At 36.8% G+C, this 23,494-nt stretch overlaps 1 protein-coding gene across 1 annotated transcript in view; it reads left to right on the top strand.

The window, feature by feature from the left end:
- The window catches only part of LOC129276418 (5'-3' exoribonuclease 1-like), a 55,081-nt gene that overhangs the window by 11,047 nt on the left and 20,540 nt on the right, over positions 1-23,494 (top strand). The window contains exons 8-28 of the mRNA XM_064109105.1: positions 1,365-1,432; positions 2,592-2,720; positions 3,206-3,287; positions 3,893-3,971; positions 4,541-4,630; positions 5,499-5,655; positions 6,701-6,820; positions 8,195-8,364; positions 8,851-8,977; positions 9,631-9,723; positions 11,080-11,183; positions 11,731-11,835; positions 12,491-12,565; positions 13,063-13,150; positions 13,703-13,816; positions 16,231-16,317; positions 16,978-17,093; positions 18,534-18,695; positions 20,064-20,271; positions 21,064-21,126; positions 21,605-21,737. Coding sequence (XP_063965175.1) covers positions 1,365-1,432; positions 2,592-2,720; positions 3,206-3,287; positions 3,893-3,971; positions 4,541-4,630; positions 5,499-5,655; positions 6,701-6,820; positions 8,195-8,364; positions 8,851-8,977; positions 9,631-9,723; positions 11,080-11,183; positions 11,731-11,835; positions 12,491-12,565; positions 13,063-13,150; positions 13,703-13,816; positions 16,231-16,317; positions 16,978-17,093; positions 18,534-18,695; positions 20,064-20,271; positions 21,064-21,126; positions 21,605-21,737 — 2,370 coding nt within the window. The remainder of the gene's footprint in view (positions 1-1,364; positions 1,433-2,591; positions 2,721-3,205; positions 3,288-3,892; positions 3,972-4,540; positions 4,631-5,498; positions 5,656-6,700; positions 6,821-8,194; positions 8,365-8,850; positions 8,978-9,630; positions 9,724-11,079; positions 11,184-11,730; positions 11,836-12,490; positions 12,566-13,062; positions 13,151-13,702; positions 13,817-16,230; positions 16,318-16,977; positions 17,094-18,533; positions 18,696-20,063; positions 20,272-21,063; positions 21,127-21,604; positions 21,738-23,494) is intronic.

Below are 23,494 nucleotides of genomic sequence, written 5' to 3'. Positions count from 1 at the left end.
CTAAGTGAAACAGATGTAGCCAGAGCCCTAGGGATGCTGGAAGCTGGCCTCAGTCAGCGAAGAGTAGCCAGAATGATGGGCGTGTCACACAGTGTCATTAGCAGAGCAAATCAAAGACACCGAGAGACAGGGCTATACTCCGAGAGACCCCGCAGTGGCCGACCAGTTTCGACAACCCCTAGAGATGATCGCTACTTGACGAATCTCAGCCTCCGCAACCGCTTTCACAGTGCACGCCGCCTCAACAATGACTTCGCTGCAGCAACTGGAGTGATTGTTTCCACTCAAACAATCCGTAACCGACTTCACAGAGCCAATATGCATGCCAGACGGCCAGCTCAGTGTGTCCCACTCACCCCTGCTCACAGAAGAATTCGTCTCAACTGGGCCCGGGAGCATGTCAGATGGACCAGACAGCAATGGCGTAGAGTTCTGTTCACAGATGAGAGCAGATTTTCCCTTGACCACAATGATGGACGTTCGAGAGTCTGGAGGCGACCAGGAGAGAGATTTGCAGACCCCTGTATTGCAGAACATGACCGTTATGGGGGAGGCAGCGTCATGGTGTGGGGAGGCATCACCTACGCCAACCGTACTCGTCTCTACGTGGTCCCAGGGGGAGCAATGACAGGAGTGAGGTACAGGGATGAGGTCCTTGAACCTATAGTGGTGCCATTTGCAGAAAATGTGGGACAAAACATCATTTTCATGGATGACAATGCCCGTGCCCACCGAGCTAGGGTGGTGACCGAGTTCCTTGAGGGCCAGGGGATTGAGCGTATGGAGTGGCCAGCGAGGTCCCCGGACTTAAACCCGATAGAGCACGTCTGGGACATGATGGGGAGGAGTCTCGAGCAGCTCGAAGCCCATCCACTTGGACTGCAGCAGCTGGGTGTGGCTCTGGAGGCTGCATGGGATGCACTGGACGTCAGAGACATCAATCGCCTCATCAGCTCCATGAGACAGCGCTGTGAAGCCGTTATTGCTGCAGGAGGTGGTCACACTCGTTACTGAACTGCCTGAAAGACACTCAGACATTCGTTTTTACCACTTCATGTCGGTAGCTGATACCCCTCGGGGCCCACTTTTCAGGATGTGCAGTGATGCGAGAGACATTGTGCAACAACTGAAACCACCCATGCGTGAAATTGATTACAGCGTGTTTAAGGACATTTAGGACAGTTGTACTGAGGTATTTCCAGAAATAAAACACCTTGTATAAAATCTTTATGTACGTTTTAAAAAGTGGTCCTTAACTTTTTTTGAGTAGTGTATTACTAAAAATGGTGCTTACACTTGTACTTTCTCAATTGTTTGATCTTAGTATTTCATTAATTGAAGCTTTTTTTTTCCTTTTCATGTAGGCTACATCAATGAGGGCGGTCATTTAAACTTGGCAAGATTTGAAAAATTTATGAAGGAGTTGTCAAAGGTGAGTGTATCTTCAGTTCATTGTATTTGTGTGCGGGTGTTTTTTTTGTGTTTTGCATATTTTCCGTGATGAAATAATTGTGAATTCGTTCATGGTAAGTTGCAGTTTAAAACGAAGCATTCAAAAGGAAAGTCACTCTTATGATGTTGCTGTGGCATATATAATTTCTGATTATTTCTGATAACTTATCGTCGAGTTATAAAGGATGACTTTGTAATTACATGTAGTCGCAAGTAAATGTAAGCCTTAGATAAATCATGATTTGATTCGATCCAATCTAATCCTTTCCAATTCAATCCAATTGTCGTTTGATGTAGTGCCTGTTCTTTTCGGTTTCAAAGTACGGCACAAACTCTCGTCATATTTTGTTCACTACAACAATAATGCAAACACCTCAGAATGATCTGCTAAGCCCATACAATTTTAGTTTGATGTTGTGAACTTTGATAGTCAAATTATTTTTTTTTATTCACTCTGGGGGTGTGTCACGAAGATATATTAGTATGACTTAGAGTCTCACTTTTTGCCTAGTTGTGTGCGTCATAAAAGGCATGAGGGCTATTCCATGGTTACCCACGTTACATTTGGAGACACCTTGACTCATACTTGGAGCTGTAACTCCATTATTATCGATAGGAACTAAACATCTCTTTATCACAACATAGTACGCAGTCTGACTATCCTTTGTATAAAAACAAAACTTGGGAAATTTTATTATGCTCCTGGCAAATCTTTGAAATGTGTCGGTTACTCATGTTACATGATTTGGACATGCATAAAATGAAAAGTGTCCTCATACAAGGCTTTTATGAAAGTTAATTATATCCATTTCAAAGAAGTATATTAGGGAGACAAATTTGTATATAATTAAAAAAATAAAGAACACATGGTTTTCACTAGGGGTGCAGATAAAGTGGTTACACACGTTACGGTTCAGATGGGCTATACAGTACAAAGACACATTGAGCTCATGTCCACCAACCTATGGAATTGCCCATGACATTATTTTTCAGATCAAGAGGGCGTGCACTACGGCGTATTCATCAATAAGATTGGGCTTTGCATATCATACGCATCAGCATTCAAGTGTGACTCTAAGTCGGACTTAAACCTTTGTGAAACACCCCCCTGATATTAAATGTTTATTCTTGTATTGTAGTTCGACTATGAGAACTTTGATAATCAGGCCATCGATCTGAGCTTCCTCGAGGGCAAACAGGACGAGAATGCTTGGAAGAGTAAGAGAGTGGAGATGAAAAAAGCCATCAGAGAGAGACTGCAAGAAGAGGTAACAACATTATCAATTTTCTCCTTTTTTATTTTTTCCATTCATATATTTTACTACTACATGTAGTTACTGCCACTTCTACTACCAATACTTCTACTTCTTATTCTACTACTACTTCTACATGTACGTCTGTTACTGATGTTATTTCTTCTTTTTATTTGTCTACTACAGTACTTTTACTACTTTCATAACTATATGTACTACTGCTACTGCTGCTGCTACTACTTCTACTACTACTACTGATACTAGTACTACTGCTTCTACCTCATTAGTATATGTTGTAATTTTAAAACTTGTGTGTATATATTTATTCACGGGAGAGGTTTTCATGAAAGCAATAGAGATCTTTACTGACAATTGTTATGAACTACTAGAATCCCTGTATCCAATGGGCTCAGAGATTGAATTTGTCAATGAAAATCACTGACGATGTGTTTTATGAAACACTCCCCTTAACTGCACTTTAATATTTGATGTCTTATTAGATGCCTGGTTTCATGGACATGGGTTGGATAGAGAACAAAGATATAGACGAACTTTCAGAAGAGGAAGAGGAGGAAGAAGACAGTAAGTCCTTGTTGCATCCCATTCATGTTACATCAGTGATGGTGCTATTATATAAGGGGGGGGGGCAATCTAGATGTGATGCTATTTTTATTCTCAATCAAATAAGAGTGGTAGTGTAAAGTTGAATGATCCAATCCTCTTTTTTATGCTCTTTCTTATTTCTTTCCTTTTTATCCTTTTTGATTTATCTTTTTCTTCTCTTTTGGTTAATACTTTTTTTTTTGTTTTGGGGGGGGGGGGTTGTCAATTCATTCACCCCCCTCCCCAATGACTTTTGCCATCCCTGAGTATCATTATACATGAAGTTTATTTTGAGTTGGACTTCAAAATGAATTATTAACCCTAGTCAGTAGCAAGAAGATATTGGAAAACTGTTGATATTGATGAGACTCCTCTTTACAAAGGAAAAAAAACGAGAAAAATATATTTCCATGCATTTATTTTCTTCATTCTTGATGTTACAGATATTTTTTAATATTTTTTAAAAGAAACACTATTTTTTAAAATCTTTTTATTTTAAATAGAAAAATGTATATGTTAATACCCTTTATTTCATTTAAAAGTATACCATTGTAATAATCTGTTTTGTGTTAACATTCTTACAGTGGATCCCATTGAAATGGAGTTCAGAATGAGGAAAAAGGACTACTATGACAATAAAATGGGATTCAAAAATATTACCAAGTAAGATATCGAAAAGATTAGTAGAAAAATAGATAAGTAGAAATAATAAGCAATAAGTCTGTAGTTATTCAGTGTGCTAAATGAAATATCAAAGCAGTGGAGAAGGAGAAAAATGAGGAATACAGAGTAGGGGAAGATGAGGAATAAGAAGGAGAAAAATGAAGAATACAGAGTAGGGGAGGAGGAGGGGAAAAAGGAGGAGGAGAAGAAGAGGAAGAAGAAGGAGGAAGAGGAGGAGAAGAAGAAGAAAAGGGGTGTGGGAGAGAGATAGCGGGAGTGACGGGATTGAAGAGGGCAGAGCTTAAGATTTGAGGTCAGGGGGAAGGGGAATAGAAGAAACGATGGAGGAGAAGGATGGATGATATCATATCTCAATGTAGTTAGGAAAAAAAGTTATGTTAGGATCTTTTACACTTTACTTTCTTCATAAAAAACTCTTACATAAACAAATCAATTGACTCACCTAAACCAAAGAAAGTATAAGTTTATGGATTATCAAGAGAGGAAATAAGACCCATTTCCTTTAAGTACAATTACATTTTCAAGTATTTTGCTTTTCATTTTTCCAGAGAGCAACGCGCCAAGATTGTGAGTGATTACATCCATGCTATTCAGTGGATCTTACATTACTACTATAATGGTATTCAATCGTGGAGCTGGTAAGTAACTTTGTTCTATTGGTATGGCAATTTTTTTTTTTTTTAATGAAAGTGCAACTCACTGTCGTGATGTTTAACCAATTATCAAATCAATTACTAATTGATAATTGGTGAAACATCCCAACAGTGAGCTATGTTTTCCAGTCTTTTAATTTGAATTTTCCTATTGAGCATGACTATATGAATATGAAGAATTTGCATCTACGGTAGTTTATTCTCTTTAGTGTTTTACCTATACAGTTTAGATCTTCATGATTCATTATTCCTTTACATCGAATCACCTGAGCTGAACAGACTTGAGTTGTCCCTTGAGATTTGTCTCGCAGCCTCTCCTATCTGTAAATCTTCAGGAGTATACTTCAGTTTTGAGGCATCCATTAAGCTTGACACATTCTACTTGTTTTCAATGTTGTGCATAACCATATTGAACTGTTTTATGAAACAGCTCCTACAATTGTGAACTAGGTTCAAGCTTGAATCAATTTAGTGCCTGGTAAAATATGAAGAGGCATAGCTGCGAAGCATCGCGATCAGATATATTACAACAAAATAATTTTGCTTGAGATCGATGGTGAATGTCTTTGGCAGAAGAATGCATGCAGAATTTGCATCAAGCAAAAACTTCTCCTTTACAAGCTTGAAATACAATCAAATTGGCACATATTCAGCAAAATTTTTAGTTCCATTTTTTAAAAGAAAATTTTAACCCAAGAGCCCAGCGGTAATTTGCATTGTCAGCCAATGCCACACGAAGTGGCTAGAACCCTGATTGCCTATGCCTAAAACTACATGTATTACACATATTGATAGAATTGTTTCAATAGGTTTAACTCATAGTAAAACTGTGTGTTCACATTTTTGGATACAGGTACTACCCACATCATTACTCGCCTTACATGTCCGATCTGAAGGACTTTGCTGACCTCCCTTTGACCTTTGACAAGGGTCAACCATTCTTGCCATTTGAGCAGCTGTTGGCCGTCTTACCCCCGGCCAGTAGAGATCATCTACCTCAAGCGTACTGGGTAAGTGAACTTTGACCCCCCTTTGACCTTTGACAAGGGTCAACCATTCTTGCCATTTGAGTAGCTGTTGGCTGTCTTACCACCGGCCAGTAGAGACCATCTACCTCAAGCGTACTGGGTAAGTGAACTTTGACCTCCCTTTGACCTTTGATAAAGGTCAAACATTCTTGCCATTTGAGCAGCTGTTAGCTGTCATACCCCTGGCGAGTAGAGATCATCTACCTCAAGCGTACTGGGTAAACAAACTTTGACCTTTGACAAATGTCAGGCACTCTTGCCAGCCAGTAGAGGTCATTTCCCTCAAGCGAACAGGGCAAGCAAACTTTGACCTCCCTTTTTACCTTTGACGAAGGTAAACCATTGTTGGCTGTCTTACCCCTGGCTAGTAGATATCATCTACTTCAAGCGTACTGAGTAAGTGAAAGGCTCTTTCACTTATATTTCTTTATTTTGCAATATCATGTGTTTTTGCTTGTTTTGTATATGCAGAAATTATTAACATGATTACAAATTAATTATTTGATTTGATTAGAAACATGGAAAATCAGTTTGAAGACAAATCTTCTTTGCAAAACTATATGAAATGCAACGTGAAGCAATGGAATGCCTTTATTATCTGTGATGCATTTCATAAAAACATTCAGGAACCCATTTTTACAAAAAAAAATCTAAATATTTGTAAGATGTGAAAGAAGAAAGAAAACGATACTGATTATTGATGGGACTGCCCAGTTTAAATAAGATGAAATAAAACAATGAAATCTCGGTGAAAAAGCTTTTGCAATTAAAAATAATAAATATGTAGAGAGAGGGTGCTAATTAGCCAACCCCCAACAAAAAAAATAATAAATGAAAAATAATAATAATGAAAAATGAAAATAAATAATTAAAAATGAATGAATGAAAATAATTTTTTAGGGATAAAAAGATCTAGTTTGTAAATGTTTTGGTGATGATGAGTTGTTGTTGTCATGCATTCATATGCCTTGAGTTTTGTACAGAATGGATTTGATTGTTATGATATCTCTTGCTTTCCTTTCCATAGCCGCTGATGTTGAATGAGAATTCTCCTATTATTGAGTACTATCCGTTAGAGTTTGAGCAGGATCTCAATGGTAAACTCCAAGCATGGGAAGCTGTAGTGCTCATCCCATTCATTGACGAGGTACGTTCTATTCATTACATTTTATTATACAAGCCTGTGTATTTAGCAATGTTCTTTGAAAAGGAATAACCACACAATTTATTACATGACATACAGTGCTTACACTTATTAAAATATTTTTTAATGGTTTTATTTCATAAATTCCATAACCAAGCAATAACAAGATTGTCACATTTGAATTATCAGACAACAAATGTTGATGAAAGGCTCCCCAAGAAGGTCCCTATACACAAGTACATGTAGTGGGCAGACATTAATACTTTCTAGAATTACCTGAGTGCCTGTTCTTATAACCCTGCAAGACGAAGTTTGAATGGCCGTAATGTAGGCAGGTGGTCGGTGCATTGTAAATCTAGTGATATTGGCACACATTTGGGTGTTGAGGTAAAGATGTGCAAGACACATTTTTCACATGTGTCGGAAGTTGCTCTGCCACGGCAACAACATATCGCAAAGATTAGTTAAAAGTCCTGATGTTAGCACCACTTTCTTCGTTTTTTAACATTGGTCATGAAATTGAGCGCAAACACTCGCCTTGGGGTAAAGACTTTTAACCCTAAATAGACTGGGCTATTTTGACACCCAAGAAGACAAGGGGGGGGGGGGGGCCTTATGATCACGCGATCGTGACGAATATTGGCACGCACGTTACCCATGGTATAATCTACAAAACTATTAGGTCAAATTCTGCGAAAATTCTCATTGCTAATTAATTATGCTAATTTATGCATGAAATCAAAAGTTTGCTCTAATTAACTAAATAATACCCCTAAAATGCAAATTTTTGGTGCACAAACTCTTTATGGGGATCTGATCAAATGAACTTTAAAGATATTCCAACATCACATTTATTTTCTTATGTATTTTATTGTTTTTTAAATTTCTTATGTATTTCTCTGTTTTTCAACTTTTGGTTTTCATTGTTTTTTCAATGGAAATTGTCTGGGAATTTATTTTGACCATAAACAAGGTGGAATTAATTGATTTTAATCAGGGAAAGGGAATGAAGGGAAAATAATGATACATTTATGAATTTTGGCTAAAAACACCATTTGCATTGGATTTGTACACAAGTTCACGTTTTTTGATCAATTTTGGGTCTGCATGCACTTACAAAATGTTGCATAATTTCGGAACCACATACCCGGGGGTCGCAAGTTTGGTCTCAAAAGTTGCGTGAGACTTGAAAGTAAAAAATCAGTGAGCGATGCGGTTAAAAAAATTTGCGCTGCGGATTTATCGCGAAAAATGTGAATCAGCCTCCCCCCCCCCATCTTCTTAGGGTTAAGACCCATTTTCCAATGTATTAGAAACTATGTTGCCATTGTAAAGGCTTAGGGTGGGTTTATTAATCTTATTATCTGATTGTTACAGAATCGATTGTGGGCGGGGATGAAGATGTATGAAGATAAGTTGACCAATGACGAGAGGAAGAGAAACTGCCACAGCGAGCATCTTCTCTACACCACAGACCTCACTAAGCCACACACCTACATATCATCATTACAGGGAAAGTTTCCTGATATAGTCAACTGTGTTGCACAGTAAGTTCGTTTGTATTTTATTCAGATTAGTTAATTCATTGATCTCACCAATCCACACACCTACATACAGTATCGTCATTACAGGGAAAGTTCCCTGATATAATCAACTGTGTCGCACAGTAAGTTTGATTGTATTTTATTCAAAATGGTGAATTAATCGATAACACACAGACCTCACCAATCCACACTCCTACATATCATCATTACAGGGAAAGTTCCCTGATATAATCAACTGCGTTGCACAGTAAATTTATTTGGTTTATTTATTACTAGACCTTATATTTTGGGGGGTAAACTGCATCCTATCAGCCTGCATATCATCATTAGTATTAATATTATTATTATTTATTTGGCAAAGAAAATTAACAAAAAACACAACATTTCAGTGTAAACAATATAAGATAAGAAATACCATTAGACACAGGTTTCACTATACTTTCAACTGAGTTGATTCATCCCTTTAATTGATTTATATGATCACTCAAGATGTGAGCTGATAAGGAAAGATGCCTTTCAGATAGAGATCAGCAGGCTCAAGAAAGGCTTGTTAGAAGATGTCCGGCTCGGAGTCTACTTCCCTGGCTTCCCGACGCTCTATCATCTTGACTTTGAGGTAAGATATTTGTTGAAGGAATGAAAAGGCATCCTGTTATTTTCTCTGTAGATAAATGTATGTGATTAGGATGGGTTGTTCGGTTCAGAATAATATTTCAGAGTAGTCTATCATCACTCTTATTGTTACACTTTCCTTATTTATCCGTATCAACTTGTTTGGTTGGACTTGCCCATTTTAATTGTGTTGGACGGGCAACTCCTGATAGCTTACTAATATGTATATAATACCTCATTAAATGTGTGGTAGGCAGGTAGGTGGAATGGGATAAGGTAATTATAGAGCTCTTGTTTTGTTTATTGTAATAATTTTTCTATTGTAACTTAATTTTTCTCTTTTTATTGCATATATATTCCAAACAATTGTGACATGTGTGTTTTTTCTATCACTCTTTTTTCAATTTTTATATATTTTTGTTACCAGGTATCCCAACGTCAGAAGGATACTGGTTATATGGGCATCCATTTTTCCTTTTTCATGTACAGTATAAGAACAATTGCCCATTTTAATATGATATATTTACTTTCTACAATGGCTTATGTTATGTTTTATTATATTTGTTTGTATGTCTTGAATTTGTATATTCATAATTGAAAAGTGATAAATTATTCCAAATTTATTTATTTTTATTGCATTGGTTGTATGTTGATCAGCATAAAGTACGTAATGCAGACGTGAAGGTCTTTCAGCAGCTTAGCCGAGGAGAGAACTGCATTCTGAGCGTCAATGCTAAAGACACCAATCCTGTGAGTACGACTTCATCCTCTTGATTTCAGAACAAAACAAATGTTACAGTAACTGACTATGGCCCGTATTCTGATCTCTGGTTTAAAGTTGTGGTTTAACTATGGAGAGCCAATTGGGGCACAAATCCTTAACAGTACACATCCAATTTATTAACTCATATGACACCCAAATTGTCTGGGAATGATAACTGAAGTATTTTGAAGTATTTTTCATCATTATGAAAGCAAAAGGAAACAAAATAGTAAACATAAGAAATATACAATATAAACAGAATGTTAGAATTTTTGGCTCCCTGTAATTTTAGCACAGACTTAGACCATGGTCTAAGTTAAACCTGACTTCAGAATACGGGCCTATATGTTTTGTTAAAGTTACTGATTGACATTTTTTGTTTAGATTAAACAAATGTTAACTAGGGAAACTGGGGGCATTTCACAAAGATTTAAGTCTGATTAAGAATTACACTTGATTTCCCATGTGAGTGTGGTATAAAATGCACCACACCATCACCGCATTGGTCAAATCATCCTTAGACGACATGCGCTAACTGTGTAGTAGTTGTGAGAATTGAAACTAAATGAGGTTGCGTGTTAGATACAGTATCAAGTGCATGTTGGCATGAAAAGCATGACTCTTTAAAGTCACTCTTACATGTACTCTTTGTGAAGTACAATCCTGGAGAGCTTTCATGAACAGTCTTGTCGACTACTTTGCTGTTAGCCAATCAGAGTGGTGTTTCACAAAGCTGTTCGTAAAGTTACTCATGACCCCACACACGACTGGAACATGTTCTCGGGTGCTACGTCAGCTACATAGGAATTATCTTTCAGTACAAGGATTTGCCACCAGTATCGCTAAAAAAGTATGCGTAACTTATGAACAGCTTCATGAAACGACCCCCTGATATGATATTTTCAGTAGCTTATAACAGTTTTCAGAAAAAATTACAGAGAGATGTGTACATGAAATTCTCTCCTGAAAATGGTAAAAGTATGTGAGTTGTAGTTTTAAGATAATGATCTGGGAGGCTCATACTGGAGAGAAGTGCCGATGAATTTTACCAAATAAAAACTTGATTCTTCTGTTTTTGCTACTCGGTTCTCTCAATTTCTCTTTCAGTTTTGTTGTGAGAGTTCAAAATAAGTGATATTGTGACTTGTAGACGGAAAAGATCAATGTAAATGTCTCAGATTATGATATCAATTGGATGTATTATAAAAAAAAATAATAAACTTGGTCAGTACATAATTAGATAAATGGTCTCGGCAGCTCTCCCTGTTTTTCCTGCTATAAACTACCACAATTTTCTCCCTCTTTGTTGATGTCAATAGTCATACTATGTATCTACCCCATAGGATGCTAGAAGGCTTGCTAAAACACTACTCGGAGAAACCGTGTTTGCCGAGTGGCCTCATCTCAAGGAAGTCAAGGTAGTTGCCGTATCAGATGGAGTGTTCAGGTAAGAGCTGGAGCATTCAATTCGATATAAGTAAAAGGGAGATTCTCTGTTAAATCTTCTGTTCTGACTGACTTTCTCACTTTCTCAAGAAAAAATCATTTTGTAACATATCAGTAATAAACATAGTTAAATTTTCCAAAATTGACAGTTTGCTGTTTCATGTTCGTATCTGTACATATGGAGAAATCTAAATGGACAAAATTTGCTGTATTCTAGCTGTCTTTTTAAGGGGCAATAAACGGCTTTAAAAAGGGATAGAAAAGTGCTATGAAACAGCTGCAAAATGGCAAGTTACACGTACTTACTGCAATAGGTGTATTGCATTAGTGCCTGTATGCTTTAAAAATGCTGTCAATGTAAACGAGGGTTTGTGGTACAGAAATTATTTGACATGAGCAAGGAAAGCTTGCCATAGTTATTTCCAAATCAAAATCCTAAAGATGCAGTCTTTATGCATGTACATCTCGGTGTGATTGTGAATTTTATGGGTGATGTTTATTCAATGAAGATCTAATTTCTTTCCCTTTATCTGTGCGATCTCTTTAAGATACGAGTTGGTGGATGATTCTAGGGCAGGCTCTATGCAGGAGATCAAACTCAAACCACAAGATGCTGAAAAATGGAAGAGGGATGCTAAGACGATAGGGGAAGAGTAGGTATCCAATCAGAATGAGGGGGGGGGGTGCAATGACCATAGGGAAAGAGCAGGTATCTGTGAACAGATGTATACTTCCTATGTGTGAATTCCATCCATTTGCATTTTGCCAAATCAGCATACCTTCCATCTTGGCTTTCCAGGGTGACGGCGTCGTACTGGAGTTATGATGCATTAATGAAACGTCCCCGGGTCTCAAAGAGCAAAGTAGATTATACTGACCATTACACAACATTGATGCACACATAGTAAATAATTGATCACCTAAAAGAGAGTGTATAATGATTTTCAAGCAGATTTTAAAGGCTAGCTTTCAAATGGCTTGGTTCAAAGAGGATAATGATTCAACAAATCTAAAAAATAACCAGGGGCTAATCTTAGCTTTACTTTCTATGTCTTAGAAAGTCTATTCCAATCAATTCTCTATTTTTCAGGAATTTGGTTGGTAAGTAAAAGTTACTGCATGTTTGTTCTTAGATAGAAGCAGAGGATGGAATGTGGGGAAAATATTATCCCCTTTTTTTTTACAGTTGTCTATAGGTAAAAACTGGAGTAGGGCAATATGACAATTATCGACCACTCCCAAGTCAGGTTGGGGGTAGTGTGCAAATCAAATGCATTTATTGATTATGATTATTTCTGTTTTCTATAGGTACTTCAGGAGAAAAGGTGTCAACATTAGGGAGACCACCGTTATTCTCTATGCATGCCCGATGCTTGGCAGAAGGTAATATCTATGCATTGTACTCATCATGTTCTCTCTATGCACACAGTAAATTGTGTCTTTTGTAGATATTACTGGTTATAATCATAATAACAGAGTTGCCAACTTGCTGTAATTAATTCATGAAATTATGGCATTTATGATTTATCTCCATAAAATATGATTTTCTTTAAAAAAAAGAGAGAGAAAGAAAATTGTATCCTGTTGAGAAAATTGTCTTTCTCTATTTCATAAAACTTACAAAAGTTAAGGTAATTGGATGAACGTAATTTCAGCTAATCAGACCAAAGGTCATTTGTAGGTCAATATTTTAAAATACAGTTTTTGAGGATCTTTGAATACAGAATCTCATTCCCAGAGGTTGGCAGGTCTGGCCTTAAAGGTCTTTTTGCGAATAGATTTTCCATTATTGAACTGTAATGCAATGGGTCTTCAATGTTTGTTCATTATCACTTTATGATTTTTGATTGGTTGTAATGATCATCCTGTCCATTGTTCAGGTACGTTTGTGGCGTTGGTGGGAATATCACAGTAGAGAAGCAGTGGACCCTTGCCCCTATTCCTTACGCATATCAAGTCACTCTGAAGGTGAGTGTGAAATCACTTCTTGGCAAAGAACTTCTGCACTGATGTCATGGTGCTGCCATCTTAGACTCTGCTTACGCGTATTCCTATATCCTTTGAGGGAGGGCGCTGTGAAATTATGACATCATACGCATAAGGTCTACATGTATATGTAATTGACCAACTCATAATTTACAGTCAATCACCAGGAAAGGATCTTTGTTGCATGCATGGGGCGGCAGAGCAGAGGATTCTCTTTTGTGTTTGGGGTGCAGCATTAGATGTCCTAGAACGTTTTTCACGATTTGATTGCATTGACTACAATGTACAATTAATGGTAAAAAATCAAGCGTACAATTAATCGCTAACCTTTGTGTTACAGGACCCTGGTCAGCTTGACCATGTTATCTTTATTTTGTCATATTATGAAACAAAGTAATTCAATATCAATAATTTTTAGTGGACCATTCTTAAGAAACATGCCCCTTAGTTAATATGGAAAGTATTGTTAACTCACAAGAAATTAATTCAGTTTTTTCTCTCAACCTTGCTATCCCTTTCATGACTTTCTAACAGGACATTGCTGTCCATGATCCGAGCTTCCACCAGTTCAAGACCTTGTCAGAGCTCTACCCTGTTGATGCGCCATGTTTCATGCTAGGGAACCCTCACTATGGATGCCAAGGACAGGTGAGTACATGTAGGAATCCATGAGGCCATGTCTCACAAAGAGTTTGCAAAGCTGCCTTTTAATAGGATTTTATCCTATTTAGTAGAATTTTTAAAGGGAAAGTGACACTTTATAGGATTTTCCCCTAGAAAAAGGATTCTTGACAATTGTAAGAATGATGATTTTCGGTGTGAGTAAAAATTTTAAAGAAAAATATGAGTTTAAGCTTGAAAGTAGGATAGCAAGAAATAAGAAATATGATTTTTTCACAATTCATTCAGGCAGCTTTGGAGTTGCGATAGATTCAAATCAAACTCATCTATGGAAAGCCAGCCATGTCATAATGTTTATATAAAAATTGTACACATTGTCCCTATGGAACCGAAGAGGAATATACTGATTTGTCAAGGGAGTGATGCATGTATGAGTATGCATTTTAATTAGAAAACTCTGTTAATTCATGTATGCTTTCTAAATGTTAGCATTGCTGGCTTCCCAAATTTATTGATTGGATCAATTGCGATAGAATCATATCAACCATAAATTGTGATTGATCTTAAGTTTTGTAGTACAAAGGGAAAATTTAGACTAGTGTGAATCTGAGTTTGATTTAAGGCTTTGTAATGCGGGGCCATGGGTGGCGTCGTAGATAGAGTTGCAATTGGTCCTATCACTCTCAACCATGGAAAGCAACACCATTATCAAACCATAACACCACCATCCTCATCATTCATATTCCTAGTTTTCACGCTATTGTTTGAGTTGCTTTCGTTTCCCTGACCCAATTGTTTGGAAATATGTAAAAAAATACATGTATGATAGAAACTAGAGTTGGATAGATAAGAAAAATGTTTCATGCAAATGATATATTAAAAGCAAAAATCACTGTTCTAATGCTCAAACTCCCCATTGGAATTGAAAGGTAACTTTGATCGATTGACGCCCATGTATCACAAAACTTAGCCATTGATCACAAGGCAGATTTTTGTCTCGCCTGCATAGCAGAGCGAGACTATAGGCGCCGCTTTTCCGACGGCGGCGGCGGCGGCGTCAACATCAAATCTTAACCTAAGGTTAAGTTTTTGAAATGACATCATAACTTCGAAAGTATATGGACCTAGTTCATGAAACTTGGCCATAAAGATAATCAAGTATTACTGAACATCCTACCTGAGTTTCAGGTCACATGACCAAGGTCAAAGGTCATTTAGGGTCAATGAACTTAGACCATGTTGGGAGAATTATTTTCAAAATCTTAACCGAAGATTAAGTTTTTGAAATGACGTCATAACTTAGAAAGTATATGGACCTAGTTCATGAAACTTGGGCATAAGGTTAATCAAGTATTAGTGAACATCCTGCTCGAGTTTCAGGTCACGTGACCAAGGTCAAAGGTCATTTAGGGTCAATGAACTTTGGTCAAGTTGGGGGTATTTGTTGAATTTCTATCATAACTTTGAAAATTTATGGATCTAGTTCATGAAACTTGGACATAAGGTTAATCAAGTATGAGTGAACATCCTGCCTGAGTTTCAGGTCACATGACCAAGGTCAAAGGTCATTTAGGGTCAATGAACTTTGGCCAAGTTGGGGGTATTTGTTGAATTACCATCATAACTTTGAAAATGTATGGATCTAGTTCATGAAACTTGGACATTAGGTTAATCAAGTACCACTGAATATCCTGTGCGAGTTTCAGGTCACATGACCATGGTCAATGGTCATTTAAGGTCAATGAACTTTGGCCGTGTTGGGGGTATTTGTTAAATTACCATCCTAACTTTGAAAGTTTATGGATCTAGTTCATAAAACTTGGACATAAGAGTAATCAAGTATCACTGAACATCCTGTACGAGTTTCAGGTCACATGACCATGGTCAAAGGTCATTAAAGGTCAATGAACTTTGGCCATGTTGGGGGTATTTGTTGAATTACCATCCTAACTCTGAAAGTTTATAGATCTAGTTCATAAACCTTGGGATATAAGAGTAATCAAGTATCACTGAACATCCCCTGTGAGTTTCAGGTCACAAAACCAAGGTCAAAGGTCAGTTAAGGTCAATAAACTTAGGCCATGTTGGGGTAATTGTTGAATTGCCATCATAACTTTGAAAGTTTATGGATAGAGTGAATGAAATGTGGACATGGGTGTAGTTGACAAGTCTTAAGTCACCGTTTAAATGTCATTTATGGTCAATGAACGTGGTATTATGTCATTATATGAATGGTATTTTTGTGAATGATTATTTTATTGTAGTTTTCAAAGTTAGCACTGCTGCTATATTAAATCGCGTAATGCAGGCGAGACTGCCAGAGGCGTTCCACTTGTTGTGATTGATTTCACTGATAATTTTATGCTATCAATCATAAAAATCAATCTAATGATAAATTTCTAAACTTTGTGTAACATGATCCATGTCATATTTGTTTTCAGGTTCAAGAAACAAATCAGGAACGAGTGCAGGTTTTGTTTACAATTCCCACTGAACCAAACCTGGATTACATCAAAGCATCGCAAAATGTAAGTTCATTCTTATTTCATTTCTTTTAATGTGTTTATAGAAATATTCTGGAATAAATCCTTTTGTATGCATGCAAGTAATATTATTCCTTCTTTTGGTAAAACTGTATATTATATTCTTTCTGATACCATCTATTTTCTATTAGTTGACATATGTAAAGGTATATTAATTCCAAATTTCTTGATGCAATATGATTATGCATTTTCATATTTGAAATGATATGTAGCTGCTCACTGTTTCGGCATCTAATGCAAGCAAGGGATAATCTTATATTTTACCATTGGGTAGTATTGTATTTGGGTAAGTTCATCGGGTCGGGTCGATTTTTGTGACAAACCAGGGCCCAGTCTTACAAAGAGTTACCATTGATCCAATCAATCGTAAATATATGGAAATCCATCAGTGTCATTTTTTTTTTACAGGAAATTTGCACAATGTCCTTTGTAAACAAAGAGAAGCACAGAGAATTTTCAAGAACACAATGAATGTATGAATATACATCAGAGTTAGAAATTATTTTGAACGAACATGCATAATAGATGTTGACGTTACTTGATCCGATGGACTTACCCATTTGTATTATTAAACTTCATATAAATGTTTATTTTAATTTTTATTATATGACATGTTCTGTTATTTCATTTCCATATTTTGTGTAGTCCCACTCAGTGCAATACCTGGAGAGTTATGTGGTAGCTCAGCGCTTAGGCATCTCATCAATGCAAGTATCTAGACTGACTGGATCTGTGTTTGTGACAAGAGGACCTCGACCATCGTGAGTACAGCACCAATACCCTCTCCTCAATTTGTGCATTACATAATACATGCAAGTTGCACTCTTATTCATAGCTGCCAACTATTAAGAGTTAAGTTATTAAGAGCCCCCACATAACTATTATGTGGGGGCGTCGTGGTCTAGTGGTTAAGACTCGTCTTTCAATCTGAAGGTCGTGGGTCGATTCCAAGTTATGGCATTTTTTCCTTCAGCAAGAAATTTACCCACATTGTGCTGCACTCAACCTAGATGAGGTAAATAGGTACCGGCAGGAAGTAATTCCTCAAAAAGCTGTGCACACCAGAATCGGTAGACTAGCTTAGCCGGGGTAATATAGGAGCGCCTTGAGCACCTACAATGTACATGTACATGTAGCAAGGTGGATACATGTGCTATACAAATCCTATATTATATATTATTAAGAGAAAATTGCAATTACTAGATATAGACTCTTTACATCTAGAATCTATTTTGCCTTTCCAAAACTTTCATGCTTGTGTTTTCCGAAAAAGTATATGATTTTTTTCTTCAAGTAGTCCAATATAAGGCTGATATTGCATCAAAGATCATCTAGAACCCCAGAGCTTCCAGGGTCCTTAAGTGGGACCTGGACTAGGCCACAAGGGACTTCAAGCTCATGATGAGTGCTTTGCACATCTCATCACTAATTATGATTTTCAAATGTTGGAAGCTATACTTATTGTGACATCACTATTTTCATTAATTCTGAGAGATCTGGACCCCGTGTTACAATGAGTTATGATTGATCTGATCAATCGTAACTCATTGGAAATCCATCAGTGTCGTAATTTCTTTCTACAGGAAATTTGCACAATGTCCTTTGTAAACAAAGGAGATCACACCAAATTGTCAAGAAATCAATGGATTTATGGATATACATTCATATCTAGAATTCTTTTGGAACAAACATGCATTTTATATGTTGACTTTGCTGGCTTTCCATAGTTGCAATTGATCGGATCAATCGCAACTCTTTGTAAGACGGGGGCCCTGTTGACAGTGGTGTGTTCCACACCTTGCATAAATCACCTTGTTTCTCGTTCAGATTGATTACAAACCTCCTCTAAGCTCTACAGATGTAGTATGTCGTGGGATTTCACTTGTTGCTCTACTGATATATCCTTATTTAGTGTAGTGGAGGTGCGGGGATTTCATAGTTTTTGTTCTCATCATTAATTCAGAGAGTTGTGTGCCCTGTTTTATAAGACACCCCTCTCATACATGTACTTGTGCAGAAAAGGTGCAGTTGCAGAACATGTGTAAAGGAAGTGCATTGATGTACCAGTACTTCACAATACTGCTATACTGTATGTTAATGTATTTTCTTTTAGGAGAATGGCATTGGAGATGGTTTCTGATGCTTTTTTTCACGTTTCCTTTGAAATTTTATTCTCTGTCCTAACTCTTTCACACATGTAGGAGGGGTGACCAAGGCTTCCGAGGATCTAGCGTCAACGTCGGCCTCAACCTCAAGTTCAACAAGTCAGAGCAGGAGGTTCCTGGTTTCACAAGACGCAACAATGAAGGCAAATGGATCTACTCCATTCAGCTCATGGAGATACTCGACGCCTATCTTACAGAGTTAGTTCAATATCATTTCCATTTGTGATCTCCCAGTAAAGAACAATAAAATTGGCCAAAATTAATGTTCAGTTTTCAAGGGGAAATTTCACCCAGACGTTAAATTTGTTTGATAAAAACAGTAAAAAATTATTAAAAGAATTATTGGTAAATATGACGAAAATCTATCAGCCAAGAAAAGAGTAATGAACTTTTTAAGTTTTCAATTTGTTAATATCTGAGCAGCCTCCCCAATTTGTCAAGTTCTATCAATTCCAGAAATTTTCATGTTTTTAATGGTTCATAACGACTGAAGATGTTCATATTGCAAAAGCGTCCGAGTGCAAAACAAGGATTTCACGTTCAGGGGGTAGTTCTTAAGTAGGTTAATTTCTTAATGAATATCCAAGACGATAATAGACCAAGAAGGTATATCCTAATTGGAAATTCAACGAAAAAGTAAATGAGCAAAATGGCATTTAGACCGAACGGTTGATAGGCACTCTGGATGTAGGCGCAATAGGAGTTGACCATGTGGGATGATAATATTTTTTTTTAATGAATGATCCGACAGTGTCAGTATTATTTATGCAAGCCAGATACTCTATTTGCTATCGATAACATACATGTAGTGCCAACAAATTATTATGTGTTGGCTTATAGCTGTCCGGCATGGCTATGTATTTTATTTTTCTATAGATCTAAATGTTAAAGTGATCATTTCACTTTGTTCTGATTTTAAAAATTATCCTTTTGGTTCCTGAAAATGGGCTAAACATTAGGCTTATAGTGTAAAAATACCATCCCAAAAGTTTCAAAGTATTATATTTACAGGATCAATTTTAAAACCTTGGAGATGTAAACCCAAGTTTGAAATAATTGGGAGTTGGTTTCAATGACTATGTGTATACAGGGAATCTGTGCACCACAACACATTAATTCTAGATGAACACAGCATGATCTACATACAGTGTGTACAAGGTACATGTATACACTGAATGTACAGTGCAGCTAATAGTGTGTGTATAGGAGATACACACAACAGAAGGCAGTCAAAATAGCCAACAGACTTTTTGAATTGGAGAAAACTGGTCATAAGCTGAACCCGTCTACTAGACGGTTCTCAAAATCAGGCTAATAAATTGCTACTTGTATCTTATTTAGAGTTTTTCATCCTATATTGTGGTCTGTTTCAGGGTTTTTGAGGACAAATACAGGCACTCATACGCACGTTTCATCTCAGTTTGAGAATTTTTTTAATCAGCTGCTCACAAAGTTAAACGATCCCTTTAAACAGAAATAGTCAAGAGTTAGATCTAAACAAAAAAATAATCCATGAGACCATAGGGAAAGTTGACAAAATTCGCAATTGACCATCATATCTTGCAGGTTTCCAGCAGTGATCCAGCACTTGAGAGGCAAGGGATTCAACGATTCTCTGTTCGAGGACGAGATGTTTGCCGGGGTCGTCTACGGTCTGGAGGAGGTGAAGTCGTGGATCGACAAGCAAGAGTCCACCAAAGCACCCAAGAGCAAGATAGGGTCCAAGGATCTGGAGGCACCGGTCATCAAACTCATCGAGGAAGAGATCGAGAAGGTATAGGGCTCTGTCTTGGGGAATGTAGTTGTCGATGAAATGGGACCAGGCTGACCTATGGCTCCATCCTTGCCCTGTGTTTATACAAACATGCACAAGCGATTGAATAACAACAAGTGTGGAAAGTGTGGAGGCGACATGGCCGAGTGGTCAAAGGCGCCTGACTAGACACATGGAAGTCCTCAACCCCCAGCCACGGCAGTAATGCCCGTGAGCAAGGTGTTTAATCAGCAGTGCTCTTTTATCCTACATTCCAATAAATTGAAAGGCTAGATGCATTCTTGGTAACTACCAGTGTGTAGAAGTTTTATGGTACACCATGTGTTCTTCTGTGGGCAGGTGTTGGTCCTGAGAAGGACCACCCAAACTCGACGGTTCTACAAGTGTGTTCTTATCCTCTTCAGGAGAATGAAAGAATACATGTGTACCGTGAAACCTCTACACTCTTCCTTTTTTTGCCATGGAAACCTTCAGAAGTTACAACATCTTGCACCTTGAGCGCCCTGCAGTCTAGATAAGAGTGCCATTCATTTGGCTATGCCCTTGGCCAACATGAACCAATTCCTGCCATATTTGGTAGATTTTTTTCATCATGCATTGAATGTTGATGTACATGGTGTAAGGTCATGAAACTGCTCAAATGCACCAAAAGAACATTGATGATGCCACACTTTGCTACTATATTACTTGTTTTATCAGAGCAGCTGTTTACATGTATGTCTTTAAGCAGAGCTTGAGTGCAGCACTGGATGTGGACTGACTAAAATTGTGTATACCTATTTTTGTTTTCAGCTCAAGGAATCACCAAGTAAAAAGAAAGTGAAACTCTCTGTCAGACCCCATCTCCTGTACAGGGTAAGTATGTTCTGCCTTCTGGGGAGAATTTCATGACACGGGATTTTCACTTGTCCTTTTTTCAATGACTATTTGTTATAAGCTACTGAAATCCCTACGTATGATTGGCTAATGGCAAGTTTGTCAGTGAAAAGCACGGATAGGATGCTTTATGAAATATTCCCATGTTACAATTTGATGGTGCCATTTTCATGCACAGTGCCAAGAGGATTTCAGCTGACTAAGATAATTAATATATAATGACATTAAAAGGTTATTATAGAGGGTTTGAAAGTACTGATTGAATCTAATTTTTGTGTACCATGAGAGTACAGTATTTATGGAATGAAGTGAGACCATTAGAGATATTTTTGTTAAATTATAGCTATTAACCTATTCATCGGATTTGGCCTTTTGGGACGGACTCGCTCATACAGGTATGTTGATGTTTTTGTTAGATAAGAGGTTGTTGCAATGTTTTTATTGTATTTTTCTTCAGCCTATGGAAGGCCAAGGAAATCTGATTGCAGATCCCGATGCAACCTATCAGCTCTTTGATAGAGTCATCAACGTCCGAGAGGGGTTCACCGTACCCCTAGGGCTCAGAGGAGTCGTTACTGCTATTCATACAGGTAAGGAGATGCAATAACTGTAAAATAAAGTGAATTGAACTGAATTGCATCACATCACATTGCATTGAATTGAATTTAAGTTGAGTTATATTAGATCAAATCAAAACTGAATTAAACCTTAGTCTAAAACCATGAAAAACAGAGGCAAAAGTAGAAATATATTGATTCATTGCCCTCTTTGTTCAACTTCGACTCAAGTCACATTTCATTCATGATACACACAGAGTGCATTAAGTCCATTGAACATACATGTACATACACAATTGTGATGTGTGCATCATATTATGCAGTGTACACACATAGCATTTCTTTACAATACACCAATGATATATTTTATTGTTCCAAATAGACATGAAATGAAATACTCCAAAAATTTGCTATGCCCAATCGATCGTGGGCCCGGCAGCTGCTGTGCAGCGCCAGATCGAGGAGGCTCTATCCCTTTAATCGTTGAACACTAAACAGGGTAGCAGCAACTCCCATCTTTTGACGTCTTTTGGTCTGACACGGCCGGGGTTTTAACTCCCGACTCTCCGGTTGTGAGACAGACAGACAGTTTGTTTGTTTGATCATTTATTTTCCATAATCATATAAAAAAAGTTCATTACAATACAAATTAAATACATGCAATAATATACATTCATAAAAGTAAAATACATATAAACAGTTAATACAGAATGCCTTTCAATAAAAACAAGAAAGGGTAATACATGCTAAATCATTTGAAAATGAAAAAAAGGGAAACTAAAATAAGGCCATGTGGCCCTGTAAAATAAGTTCCCTTATATCTATATCTAATACAATAAAATATATTATGTGTTACTGAAAGACATGTTTACAAAAAAAAGAAACAAAAATGAAATGTGTCAGAGGAACATCGACAAAAAAAAAATATGGCAATACATGCACTACTTGGGGTACATGTACATGTCAGTATTTTGATCAAAAGAATGTTTTCAAATGTTTTTTCAATGAGTTTTGGTTATTACAAAGAGAAATATAATTTGGTAATGAATTCCAAATGATTGGTATACTACATCGAGGACATTTTTCTTCATACATAAATAAAACTTTCCAACGATGAAAATTATATCGATTTCTTGTATTGTAATTGTGAACATTAAGATTTGCAGAGAACATAGTGGAAATGTTATATGGAAGTAGATTGTGAAAATACAAGTAACCCAACACTGCTGTTTGATACTGATATAAATCAGTTATATTCAAAGTTTTGAGTTTTATAAAGAGAGGAGCAGAATTGGCAAGGTAATGGCTGTTGGTGCAAATTCGCAAAGCTTTTTTTGTAATCTAAATAAGGTGTTTATTTTTAACTTAGTACAATTACCCCAAACGCTGACACAATATGATAAGTATGGTAATATAAGAGCATTATATAATGAAATCAAAGAATGATTTGAAAGATAGTATTTAAGCTTAAATAAAATACCAATACACCTGGATACTTTGCAAATAACATTGTTAACATGGGTATCCCATTTTAAATTACAGTCAATATAGATTCCAAGAAAATTTACAAAATTTACCCTCTTTAGAGGAATGGAGTCAATGGAAATGGTAATATCAGTCAATGTGTTTGAAATATCAGATAGGTTATGTAAAGAAAATATCATGAAATTGGTCTTCTTTTTGTTTATAAGGAGTCTATTAGCTTTAAACCAATTACACACTTTAGTCAATTCGAAATTAAAGTTTTGTTCTAAGTTTAAAAGGTTAGGTTGCGTATAAAATATTGTTGT

The sequence above is a fragment of the Lytechinus pictus genome, chromosome 14 (genome assembly GCF_037042905.1).
Source record: "Lytechinus pictus isolate F3 Inbred chromosome 14, Lp3.0, whole genome shotgun sequence".
NCBI lineage: Eukaryota > Metazoa > Echinodermata > Echinoidea > Temnopleuroida > Toxopneustidae > Lytechinus > Lytechinus pictus.
Note: the sequence above shows the minus strand (reverse complement) of the source record. Positions and strands in the feature narration are given on the sequence as shown.